This window comes from Lactuca virosa, chromosome 6 (assembly GCF_052849685.1).
Source record: "Lactuca virosa cultivar CGN04683 chromosome 6, Lactuca_virosa_CGN04683_v6, whole genome shotgun sequence".
In the NCBI taxonomy this organism is placed as follows: domain Eukaryota; kingdom Viridiplantae; phylum Streptophyta; class Magnoliopsida; order Asterales; family Asteraceae; genus Lactuca; species Lactuca virosa.
Genome location: NC_136431.1, coordinates 203,356,161 through 203,369,609, shown reverse-complemented (window position 1 = coordinate 203,369,609; position 13,449 = coordinate 203,356,161). Strand labels below are relative to the sequence as shown.

The following is a 13,449-nucleotide window of genomic DNA, read 5'->3' as shown; positions in this document are numbered from 1 at the left end:
CCAAAGTAACAATTAGACCACAATAATCCAAAAGTCAATCCAGGTCAACTTGTTCAAAGTCAACGGTCAAAGTCAACTTCCAGTTGACTTGACTCGCCGAGTTGTTCTACCAACTCTTCGATTCCATACTCCTCCGATCCATTACAACCCCCGACTTAACTCGTCGATTCTAGCAAGAACTCGACGGGCTCTCCTTCAACCATTCTATCGGGACCATTCTCAACCGACTCGCCGAGTTGTATGAACAACTCGTCGAGTTCATCATCCACATATGAATGTGTCTATACTGTGACTCGCCGAGTTGTATGAACAACTCGTCGAGTCCATCTTCATAACTAAGGAGATTGCCTTGGACTTGCCGAGTTCCTTCCTGGCACTCGTCGAGTACGATGAATTTCATGACCATCATGGACTCAGATTGACTGAGTCCCTTTCCAAACTCAACTCATACCCTTAACAAAAGGGTTTTGGGGCAAGAACTGGCCTGACTCGCCGAGTCCCATAACTGACTCACCGAGCCTCTCTATGTCCAACTCTATTAAGACGATTTCAGACAAGCACAATGCATCCAAGACCCAGATCTAGCCTCCTAGGGTCGGGATGTCACACAAAGCTGCTACCTTTGCACCCATACATGACCCTTTTTTTCTCAAAAGGCCATAATAACCACTTAATCTTTGCATGAGGAGGTATAATGGCATAAAGCTTCCACCTTTATGCCTTCACTTCTCTAAACACCTCTGGATCTGGAGGGATCTAGCTTGGGGACGTCCAAATCCCACAAGGCATCATTCTTGGTCCATAACTTCATAAAAAGGGACATAAATAGATCTAATCAAACTAGAAGTCAAGGAAGGAACTTGATTACCAAAATGAGCAGCAAATGGAGTGAATCTTCTGGATCTACTCCTTCCTCCTTGAACCTCCAACCTTCTTTTTGTTCTTCCAAGCTTTAAAATGCTTCACAACTCACAAAATGGCTCACAAACTCAAGGGAGGCTCTAGGGTTTTCGTTATGGACTTAAGAGAGTATCAAGGGGGCTGATGAAGGGTTATAATGTTCCTTAAATAGGGTGCAAGGCCCGAATTTAGGGTTTTCCCCACACCTGGCCAACTCGCCGAGTCAGTCCTCTGACTCGTCGAGTAGGTCACTTAACTCGCGACCCTATCCGCGCTCCTACTCGTCGAGTCACTCCATATACTCGATGAGTCCCTTCCTTAATTTGAGGCTTTCTTTCCTTTCTAAACCTCCTGAATTCGGGGTGTTACAAAAATCTTTTCAAGAAACCAAAAGAGAAACCATCTGGCCCAGGAGCCCGATCTGAACCACAATCCCAAACATCACTTTTAATTTCATCGCGAGAGAAAGGAGCTTGAAGAAGAAGAACTTGATCTTCCATGAGGGTATGAAACAGATTAGGATCAATAGAAGGACATCTTCCTTTTTTTCTCAAGAAAAGATTTTTATAATAATTTTGGAACTCCTTCTTAACCTTCCCAGGGTCATCCTCCCAAACACCATCAATCATGATACCCCTTATAGCAAGATGACGCCTCTTCCGATTATTAGTACCATGGAAAAAACCAGAATTCTCGTCCCCTTCAATGACCCACTGAATTTTCGCTTTCTGCGCCAAATCAATTCTAGAGAGATGATCTAAGTCCATCAATTCTTTAATAGCCGAAACTTTTTGTTCACGTAAATCAGCACTACCCCCATCAAGCATAAGAGAAGCGTCAATATCTTCAACTTTGTCTTGAAGAATTTTTCTTTTGCTAGTCAAACGGTCATGAGCGCTAGAATTCCATCATCTTAAGTTAGATTTAAGAAGTTGAAGCTTCTTCTTAAAAATAACCCAAGGATTATCGATCAAATTCTCAACTATATTGGAATTCGAAGAATTGTGAACCACTTCATCAAAACCATCGAGATCAAAGCAAGAATGAAATTTACATAAGGGAGATAGACCATAATCCACACGGTGCTCTAATAAAACAATAGGCCGATGATCAGGGATATTTTTATCCAGAACCAAATCTGTAATATGAGAAAAACGAAGCAAAAGACCTTCGGAGACCAAAAATCGATCCAGCTTGGAAAACTTAGATCCCCATTTGTCACTCCACGTATAACGGGGCCCACCCATAGGAATATCAACTAAATCGGTCTGATCAATGAATTGATTAGAAATTCTAGTGGGAATATGTTGGAACTGTGAACCAAACCTTTCAGACTCACTTCTGACTTCGTTGAAATCTCCCATAACCACACATTCTCCTGAGAAAGAAGCAATCAAGATAGAGATTTCATCCCATAGTTGTCTTTTACAATCGTCTCTTTGGGGAGCATAGACGAAAATCAGCAAGTCATCCATTCTAGAGACAACCCAAACCCCCTCCACTGCCACATACCAATAAGAGATGATAACTTTATTATGAATAAAAATATTTGGGTCCCAGACAACCAAAATACTTCCCGAAGCACCGTGAGAAGGAGAAAAAGCATGAGAGAATGCGAGGTTACCCCAAAAAGAACGAACAAGAGAAAGGTCTATTAGCTCCTTTTTCGTTTCTTGAATAGCCTGAAAGTTAACTTTAAATTTGATACAAAGAGATTTTATCCACACCCGTTTCTCTAAACAACCCGCTCCTTGGATATTAATAGATAAACAACTTATAACTATATTTTATTAAATCGCTCCTCTTGAATAGTATTTTTAACATGCTCAGAACAACTATTCATATTAAAACCAATACTCCCTCCTAGAGCAGTTCTTTTTTGGATTCAACCTCAATTGAGTCAGTGTTGAAAGAACCTTCTAAGAAAACATCATTCTCTCCATGAATCATATTTGAAAAACCAGGTGGGTGAGATAAAGAATCTTTCGTAGATGGAATGCCCGACATGCGGCTATAGCCACCTGAGAAACCAACCGGAGCATGTTTATTTGAAGATTATGTTCCAGTTTGAAGAGGCCCATAATTAGCAATATGAGCTGGAACAGTGTGAGTAGCTATCAGAATGGGTGAAGTAGCAGGTGCTGCTTGCGGTTCTTCAGCAACAGCGATCAGAACAGCAGCAGTGGCCGGAATAGTTGCAGCAGCAGCTGGTAGATCGACAGCCGGTCCAAGGGCAGCAGATGAATTAACTTGTGAAGCAGCAGGCGAACTTGAAGCACAGAATTCAGCAGGAGAATGAGAAAGAACCTTTTCCGTTGCTGAATTCCTATTTTGCCCCTGAGGTCTCTCTCTGTTATTATTATACTTTTCTCCATTACCCCAACTATTAAATCCTTTATGAATATCATTGTTGACCTCGTCTGTTTTCATTTTTTCAATAGCATCATAAATACCAAAAGGGTCCGATGAAACCTCCTCACTCCTTTCAGAGTAATAAGAGTTTTCTTCATTTTGTTAAGTATCTTGTAGTTCACTATCGACCAGATCAGGAGCAGGAAAATCATGAACAAAGGAGGGAGTCCACCCTGAAGCTTCTTTGACCCGAATCCAGTATATAGTCCCATCAACACGGACTTTGATTACCTCTGAAATGATGGTTAGAATAGATGTAAGTATGCAGATCCTATTCTTGTAAATATCTTCTCCCAGGTCATCATCTAACTGTGTTATTGTTCCCCATTTAGAGAGAATTTTTCTAAATGACTCTTTACTCCAAGCAGAAAGAGGTAATCCTTCAACATCTACCCACACTATACGTTCTGATGGAACAAAGGTTCGATCCCATGCTCTCTTTTCTAAAAGCCAATGATATATTTCTTCACTACTTATAAAGTTTTTGCATGCATTATTGGAAGTAAATTCAATCAGCACCCACAAACCTCCAACATATTTCATCTCAAAATTATCAAATCCCTCATCCAAACATAGCACCCGGAGATTGGGAAGTGTAGAAAAATATCTTGCCTTAACAAGGCATGCCCCTTGTTTTTTTCAACTATGAAGTCTCCAGAAGTAAGGTCAATGATCTCCTCGATGTTATTACTGTTTCTCATATTATTGGGTAAGCCTCAGACGACATTCGCATAGGACTTCACATTCACATTGCGATGAACTGATGTGGAAAGGCCAGCGGTTTGGGGGGTACGGGTATTATTTTCCAGGGATCGAGGGAGAGAGGTTATATCTAACCTTACGTGACTATTTCTTGGATCATGGCTGATATGATGAACCCTACGATTACCATGCACATTCATATTGTTGTGACTGACCGTCGTCCATGAGTTATCTCCCATCGTGATGAGGACGTGATTTCACCGGCGTTTGATCCCGCCGGGGACTATTTGAGAAGTTTTTTCAAAACAAAGCTTTTTTAAGGGGTTTGTTACTTAACACATAAAAGTTGATATACAGTTGTTAATTATCTTAATAAAGTCATAAAATTATTGAAAAACTCTTTTAAGTTTTTTTTAAATAAGTTTAATTAGATTTTAATTTATTTTAACAGTCTCCAGATGTTAAAAGACAAACAATCTTCTTTCAGACTGCAGACGTTTGATCTACTCTTTTCTACTGCAAATGTTTGCAGATATGGTCCGCAGACTGCAAACATTTTGTCTTAGAAAAAACAAACAAGTACTGACTCTCACACTAAAATGCAGACACACTTTCTCACGTCTTTCCGGGAAACTAACTTAGACATAAGAGAATATTTCTAGTTTTCTCCAACCACTTAAAATGCTCCTTACTTTTTTCTTGGGTGATATAATGATCAATCCTACTCAAGGATTAGCAAAGCCAATAGCAGAATAAGCACACAGCAAGCTAAGTGTAGCATCATTACCAAAGGAGCTAATTTGGGTTAAGGTCGGAATATAAACTATATTGGATTCTAATATAGAATTATAAACTTTTATACTAAAGCCTATTATGACATAGAGACAAAATTTATAGTTTACGTGACAAAGATGGATAAGGGGTTTGCACATGGAGAAAAGGAAAACCAAAGTTTTAACCTCTTTCTTTTAATCCAAAGAAAATATTAAGTAATTGATCAAAATTAGAATTATTTGGCGATTGAGGTGGCGAAGCATCAAGTTATGGTGGACCTTCACCTAATTTTGCTTTTTTACGTGGGTATGCCATCATCGTGCCGGTCTCCATTCAACACTTTTTCATTATTTATTAGTTTTTAATTATTTATACCGGTCTCCATTCAACACTTTTTCATTATTTATTAGTTTTTAATTATTTATAGTTATAATTTGATTTCACCTTATATCATTTAAAATAATAATTTAGAAGGCCATTCTAACCATATAATAAAAGTTTTTAATTATTTATACCGGTCTCCATTCAACACTTTTTCATTATTTATTAGTTTTTAATTATTTATAGTTATAATTTGATTTCACCTTATATCATTTAAAATAATAATTTAGAAGGCCATTCTAACCATATAATAAAATTTAAACGTTTTAATCATAATATAATATTTATTCATTTTAATCCTCATATTTTATAACAATTTATTTTATATTTTAGTTATATTAGTCATTTTTTATTACTTAATCTATTTGATTAAATATATACCCCTCCCACCCAAAATTATAGTTCATCTTTCATTTTTGGTTTGTCCCAAAATAATAGTCCATTTCTAAAAATAAATAACATTTTTACCAAAATACTCTCTCATTATTACTTAACCAATTAAGCATTTAATGGAACATTAAATGCAAAGTAAGGATAAAACTGTCATTTTATTAAATAAAGTTAGTGGTAATTAATGATTTTCTTAATATGTATGTTTTTTGTCTGTGGACAATAATATTGGGACGGAGAGAGTAATAGATTTGGATATTTTATAACAATTTATATTATAAAAAATAATTACTAAAGTTTTCACAATGATATAAAATACCAAAGATTAAAAAGTATTACTGGAACATATTTCATCCGTCCCATATTAATAGTCAATGTTTCCTTTTTGGTTTGTTCCAAAATAATAGTCTACTACTAAAAATAAATATTCATTTTACCAAAATATGCTCATTATTAGTTAACCTACCATGAAATTAAATGCAACAAAAAGATGAAATTAAATGCAACAAAATGATACAGTTGTCATTTTATTTAATAAAGTTAGTGGTAATTAATGTTTTCTTAACCTGTATGTTTTTTTGTCTGTGGACAATAATTTTGAGACGAAGGGAGTATTATTTAATCGATTTTTATATTAAATAATTAATATCATTTAATCTTATTTTAAATATATATATAAACTTAAAAAATAAAAAATCATATGAAGATAATTTGTAGAATATATAAAAAAAAGTTAGTTAATTTTTATAATTTATTAAAAGTCAAAGAGAAAACATATATTACATTAGGAAAAATAAACTTTCATTCACATCTTATTTTAACAAGGTATTTTCAAAAATCAACTTTTCACAGCTTATAATAAGTTATAATAATTATGTGTTTATATATAGAAAAAGGTGACCCGGTTACTAATCGCAACTTCTATTTTAGGTAGCTTAATCGTCCATTTAACTATATAACTTAAATGTTAATTTAGAAAAAAATTTGTTGTTTAAGTATAAAGTTGGTTGAAATTCAAAATTTGCCTAGTTTAGATACAATTTATCTCAAAAAGATAAGTAAAACATTAATAAAAAGGCCGACACAATTATTTAACAGGATCCCACTTGAACATAAAAACACACACACGTACAAAAAAGGTTAGCATAAGACATGGTTGTCTAGTTAATGACACAATGACACAATTTAAAATTGTTATTTGTGTCAAAAGTCTTACAAAGTAACTTTTAGGGCCATTTTGTTAAATGTTTGACAACATGATTTCTTCCCTTCCATTTGCTTTTCTTTTCTTTTTGTTTCCTTACAATTATTAGGTCTGTGCTTTTCAAACTCAAAATTCATCGTCATAAACAACTTAAGTTATTGGATTCTAATCTACATATATTATGCTTTTTGTTGGTATTGCGTTTGCTCGTTGTCATTTTAAACAAGGAAAATGGATATTAGATTCATAAAGTTTTTATGTTATTTGGATGTTGACGTCTAAATGTTCTCATCACATCATATAAGATAACATCTATTATTTATAAACTATGTGGTTTTGAATGAATGATGGTATAATATGAATGTTATAATATATGGCGCCCAAATGAAATACCAAAGAATCATTTTTGGGTGAGTTACTCCAAACAATCACCAGTTTTGTTTCCGCAAGATATTTTACATGGGAGCGTTGAAGGGGGCAAAGTGGACAGCTGCATAAGGTATATATATATATATATATATATATATATATATAAGGACCATTTTTCTCGTCATTGGCCTTTGAGGATATTTAATTTCTCAGGATCAACTCTAATGTGATCACATCAGTGTCTCCATTTGTAGCGGTTACTAGATCGATAACAAAGCTTTAATATTAAAGGAAAAACAATGGAAAACTCTAAGATTTTATAAGAAGTTATAGCGTGAGCTCTAACGTATTCTTGTTTTCATTTGTCTCTTGTAATATTGTTGAAGAGTATGGTTCTAAAAACCTTGTCATGGTTTTGCCATGCCTCCAAGGCGTCACGTCTTAACAAAATGTCGTTTTAAGTCATATATATATATATATATATATATATATATATATATATATATAGAAAATACATATAAAATTATTGATTATATATAAAATTGCCACCTAAACAAACATCGTGGCTCGCCACAACTCATAAGGCTTGAGGTTTGATATTGTCGTCACGCCACGCCTCACGTTATTTAGAACCTTGAATTATTGTCATTGGTTCGGTTGGTCTTTTTAGGTAATTGGACTTTATATAGGTGTATGTGGGGTTACGTTGGGCGTAATCTGGCCAACTTGAAACCATAGTTTTTAGGGTTTAACCCCTATAAAAGCTCATTAAGTCCCATGAGCTTGGCCTCTTACCAGCCTCCATATCTCCTAAACCCTAAATTTCGATCATTAGCCATCATTTTGTGTCTTTTAGCTATTGAGAAGAAAATTTGGTGTTTTATTACTCATTTTGAAGGGATAGAAGAAGATTGAAGGTTCATTGCTTGGTGTCTTTTAGCTGAACGGATTAAGTGCTTAATAGAGTTGTTAAGGAATCTGGGGAGTACATTGGGCGTACCTAGCTAATACGATGCACGTACTGACCCCGGAGTGGGTACGCTAAGCGTACCAGCTGAGTAAGCCTCGCGTACCAGCTGAGTACGCCTCGCGTACTCAGCAAATGGGCCAAATGGACTTAGCATTCTTGGTTTGGGCCATGGAGGGGATTTCTTCAGTTGGGACTTGTTGGACCATTAGACCTTTGTTTTGGGCCTTTGGCAAGTACCGTGGGGTTCCTCTGGTTATGGGTCGATAATGGACTTTGGGCCCAATTTAGAAAATTGGGCCATATTTGGGCCGTGGAGGATTATTTTGGAAATTGGGCTTTTTGGACATTTGAATTGGGCTTTGGCCTTTGGCCAATTTAGTAATGAGTATAAGGTCTTCTACCTTAGGTTGGACTCCTTGTGTGAGTCGGGATCCAAATATTAATTGGATGTTATTTGTGATTATAGCGTGGGGATTATTTTAACGGGCCAACAGTCAGAGATTTATCTGTGAGATTCAGCGGTGTGAGGTGAGTTTCCTCGCTGTGCTTAGCGGGTCAAAGGCACCAATGTCAACCCATTTTTTGATATGTTAGTATGCTAGTTGTATGCGTTACTCTTGCATGTGTTATGTGTATATGTTTACCGGGCGGGGCTCGATGTCGAGCGGGGCCCGATAACTGTACTGTATGCTATTATCTTTGTGATTATCACATGTGTTTGTATCTTTATATGATTATATGTTTATATGTATACCAGGCGGAGCTCGATGCCAGGCGGGGCCTGATGACTGACAGATCTGTATACCGAGCGGGGCTCGACACCGGGCGGGGCACATTATGTGTTTATTTATGTATGTATGGTATGTGGTATTCCGGGGAACTCACTAAGCTTTGTGCTTACGGTTTTCAGTTTCATGTTTCAGGTACTTCTGGTTTGAAAGGGAAGAGCTCGGGGTGATTACAGTGCACACACATTTTGTCCCTCATTTGATGTTTACTATGATATTGTGATGTTTTGATAAAATTGTTACATTTGGGGTCTTTTGATGATGTCTTAAACACTGTTTTATTAAATAAATATGAAATTTTTGAGTCTTATTTTTGTGACGTTACAAGTTGATATCAGAGCCTTGGTTTGAGGGATTCAGACATACTCTCGGGTGTGTATGAACTCAAACTGAGGATTTGGTAATGTTTTTCAAAAAGAAATGTATTTTTTAGAAAAGAGTTTTCTTAGACAAGAAAGGGTGTGGTGCATGCAATCGACCGAGCTCAAGTAAGTTTTCCTAAAATACTCATACATGTTATCTGATATGATTTGATCTGTGAATATTTGAATCGTATGCAAGTTAGGGCTAAGGATCGGCTCCATATTTGCATGATAGAATGCTAGGAGAAATGCCTTTGTATGCCTATTATATGAGCTTGTAGACTTGCATGCTAGTACTGACCAGTCAGTGATAGGATGACCAAATAGAGTGATGTTTGGTTCTGATTACTTGATGCTTGAATGCTGCTTGCTTTGTGCTTTTAGGAGTTCTTACTAGCTTCAGCTAACTAGTAAGAGAATATGATAATTTACATATTATGGGGACTATATTATTTTAGAAGGTTAGGTTCTAACTCTATTGCGCATCTCTTGTTTGAGTCCAACCGTTGTAGTGTGAGACCTCTCATTCGAAGAATTATCTGTTTTTGGTGATATGTAACTGTATTTGTGAGCTAGTTAGAGGAAGTTAGCGGGAGTTCCTTCTGCAGCTGATGGCAAAGAGTGGTGTGGAGTTGCTCTAGGAAAACCTAGGAAGAGATTTAGTGACGGGAGCCTTATCTTGATAAGGGTTGTTTGTATGGATATAAAGTGACTTGGCTGATTCAAGGCAATCCTTGAGGAAAGTACGGATAGATGTGGACCGTAGTATGGGCCCGTACTACTGGAAGCAGAGGATCCGTACTCAGGTCAAGGAGAGTTGCGATGAATCCAGGAAGCTTGTAGAGTTTGCGATCCCTTGATATATTCTGATGGTTTATATGGTCATTAGGACTTCGTGGTGATACATTTTGGGCTCACCAATGCTCCGTCCGTGTTCATGGATCTGATGAACCGCGTGTGCAGGATGATGCTGGATCAGTTTGAGATTGTATTCATTGATGATATCTTGGTCTATTTCATAACTCAGGAGCAACATGAGGAGCAATAGAGGGAAGTGCTGGAGACGTTGAGAAGGGAGAGACTTTTCACAAAGTTCTCCAAGTGTGAGTTCTGGTTGTGCGAGGTGCATTTTCTGGGGAATATTGTCAACCAGAATGGTATTCTGGTCGATCCGGCCAAGGTCGAGGCGGTGATTCAGTGGGAGGTTCCGAGGTCTCCATCTGAGATTCGGAGTTTCCTTGGTCTCGTGGGTTATTATCGGAGGTTTATCCAGGATTTCTCCAAGATAGTTGTTCATTTGACTCAGTTGACAGAGAAGACGGTTACATTTTGCTGGGGGCCTGAGCGGTAAGAAGCTTTTGATACCTTGAGACAGCGGTTGTGTGAGTCACCGATTCTGACCCTGCCATATAGTATTGAGGATTTTGTGGTTTATTGTGATGCGTCGATCACGGGTTTGGGAGCAGTGTTGATGCAGAGGGGTCGCATGATCGCTTACGCTTCGAGGCAGCTGAAGCCTCATGAGGCGAATTATCCGACGTATGACTTGGAGCTGGGGGGGGGAGTGGTTTTCGCCCTCAATATTTGGCGACATTACCTCTATGGGGTCCGTTGTACCATTTACATGGATCACAAGAGCCTGAGGTACCTATTGGATCAGCCAAATCTGAATATGAGGAAGCGTCAATGGTTGGATGTGGTGAAGGATTATGCTTGTGAGATTCTTTATCACCCGGGGAAGGCCAATGTGGTGGCCAATGCTCTCAGTCGCAATGCGGTCGCGACTCCAATCGGAGACATATGTTTGAGGATGACCGTGATTACTCCGCTTTTGGAGCGGATTTGTGAGGCTCAGGTCGAGTCTATGAAGGAAGAGCACCAGAGGAGTGAGCGTGTGGGTCAGGTGGCTTCCTTCGATTACGATAGTCGTGGGTTATTGACTCTGCATCGACGATTTTGGGTTCCGTATTGGGGTGGTGTGCGTTAGCATCTGATGGAAGAGGCGCACAAGTCTAGGTTTTCCATTCATCCCGGGGTGACTAAGATGTATAGGTATCTTTGTCCTGAGTATTGGTGGCCCTGCATGAAGCGAGATGTGGTTTGGTATGTGGAGCGGTGCTTGACTTGCTGGAAAGTCTAGGCCGAGCATCAGCGACCTCACCGCAAGATGCAGGTGTTGGAGATTCCCGTATGGAAATGGGAGGATATCACCATGGATTTCATCACGAAGTTACCCCGGACTACGCGCCGAGTGGATTCGTTTTGGGTCATCGTGGATCGTTTGACCAAGAGCGTGCATTTTATTCCGATTCAGGAGAGTATTTCTACATATAAGTTGGCTGAGGTTTACATCAATGAGGTTGTGGCGTGGCATGGGGTGCCGGTTTCCGTGGTTTCCGACAGGGATGTCAGGTTTACTTCCAGGTTTTGGAAGAGGTTCCATGATGAGTTCGGTACTCGTCTCCATTTCAGCACAACATTCTGTAACATCCGGATTCCCAGGTATCTTATTTTAAGTATTTACCTTGAGTTTTAGGGAGGGACTCGGCGAGTAGGCGCTCAGACTCGCCGAGTAGGATCGCGAATTCTTGTCTGGATTAATGAGGGACTCGACGAGTCGATACGTGGACTCGACGAGTCCGCGCTGTAAAGTGAAACCCTAAATCTCAGGGCCTAAGCCCTATTTAAAGGCCTTTATGGCCTCCATTTGCGGCTGCCAGTCCAGAGAGAGATACCCTAGTGATTGTGAGCGAGTTGTGAGAGAGTTTGAGCCTTTTTGATCATTTTTGGTGTGATTTTGCAAAGGAGAAAGTGTTTCCAGCAAGGGGAGGTCAAGAGGATTGCATTTCAGTGGGTTTTCGGCTTGGATCTTCAAGTTTGAGGTAGCTATTTGATCCTATCCTTCTGTTTTGCTTAAGGGCATTGAATTTAGGGTTTTCTATACCCTTTTATGGCTTGTTTAGTTGTGTATAGTGTCCCATTGAGTGCTAAACTCTAGATCTGGACCTTTTGAGGTCCAGAGAGCCTGAACCATGCTGCTTTTTGTGGTTCTATGGAGGAATTGGACATAGGTTGCCATGTTAAAAGGGATTTCACCAAAATAAGCCTTGGGAGCATTACATGTGTAGCAAGATTCGACCTTTACGTGTTTATTGGTCATGGGGAAGTCAGATCTATAGATTAGAGAAGCATATCTGACCTCAAGAGGTCAGATGAGTGTTGTCATGGGAGGAACTCGCCGAGCCCATAAGGCACTCGACGAGTCGAGTCGGGTTGCCCCGCGACTCGCGACCTGTGATGACCCGTGGAGTATAGGGTTGACTCAGCGAGTCAAGTGAGGACCAGGGGCGAAGAGGACATGCATGTACTCGCCGAGTCACTCTAGTGCACTGGGCGAGTCCGGTCAATGTTGACCGTTGACTTTTGTTGACTTTTAGGGTCTAGTCAGTGTTTGGACTTAGGAGCCATTAGAGGGGTAGAATGGTCTTTTACCCTTCTTAGAGAACTTATAGAGAGGGGTTGGCCTAGCCTTTAGAAGTTGTATTAATTAGAGTAATTATTATGTGATTAGGCGAAGGCTAGTGCAGTATTTCAGAGCTCGAGGTTTACCGAGTTACCCGAGGTGAGTCTTCTCACTATACTTTACCTAGAGTGGTAATTAGAGTTATGTGACAGAGTATCTTGTATGATATTTATGTGATTGTGATACACTGCATTATTTCTATGTGATTCATGCCGTGTATGTTCTAGAGTTACAGAGTTAGAACCGGAAGGTTCACAGAGTTAGGACCAGAGGGTCCACAGAGTTAGGACCTGAGGGTCCACAGAGTTATAGCCTCGTGTGGCTAATATATGTTATATGTGGTATTTTGGGGAAATCACTAAGCATTTATGCTTACAGTGTTTTGTGTTATGTGTTTCAGGTACCAGTGAGGATCGCGGGAAGGCGCCGGCATGATCAGTACACACTATTGGAGTTTTACACATTTTGATCTTGGGATTTGTTTTTATGGAGTTGATATGTGATACATTGAGATTTTGAGAATATTTATGAATGAAATTATATTTTTAAAAGTGAAAATTTGTTTTGAAATTTAGGGTGTTACACATTCCATCCGCAAACCGATGGTCAAAGCGAGCGGACTATTCAGACCCTAGAGGATATGCTGCGGGCATGTGTTTTGGACTTTGGTGGGA

The 13,449-nt window shown here is 38.8% G+C and overlaps 1 protein-coding gene across 1 annotated transcript; it reads right to left on the bottom strand.

Annotated features, from left to right (window-relative positions):
• Nucleotides 1-1,808: 1,808 nt before the first annotated feature.
• On the bottom strand, nt 1,809-2,907 carry LOC145122233 (uncharacterized). Its single transcript, XM_079057869.1, has 3 exons — nt 2,791-2,907; nt 2,486-2,582; nt 1,809-2,401 (listed from the first exon to the last, which is right to left on the bottom strand). The coding sequence occupies exons 1-3, from the start codon at nt 2,905-2,907 to the stop codon at nt 1,809-1,811; spliced, it is 807 nt and encodes a 268-aa protein (XP_078913995.1).
• Nucleotides 2,908-13,449: the final 10,542 nt, after the last annotated feature.

Coding starts and splice junctions, on each gene's coding strand:
- LOC145122233 (XM_079057869.1), bottom strand. CDS start 2,907: ATGTCGGGCATTCCATCTACGAAAGATTCTTTATCTCACCCACCTGGT. Junction 2,583..2,790: donor TCAACACTGACTCAATTGAG/GTTGAATCCAAA, acceptor GTTAACTTTCAG/GCTATTCAAGAAACGAAAAA. Junction 2,402..2,485: donor TGCTTTTTCTCCTTCTCACG/GTGCTTCGGGAA, acceptor GGTATGTGGCAG/TGGAGGGGGTTTGGGTTGTC.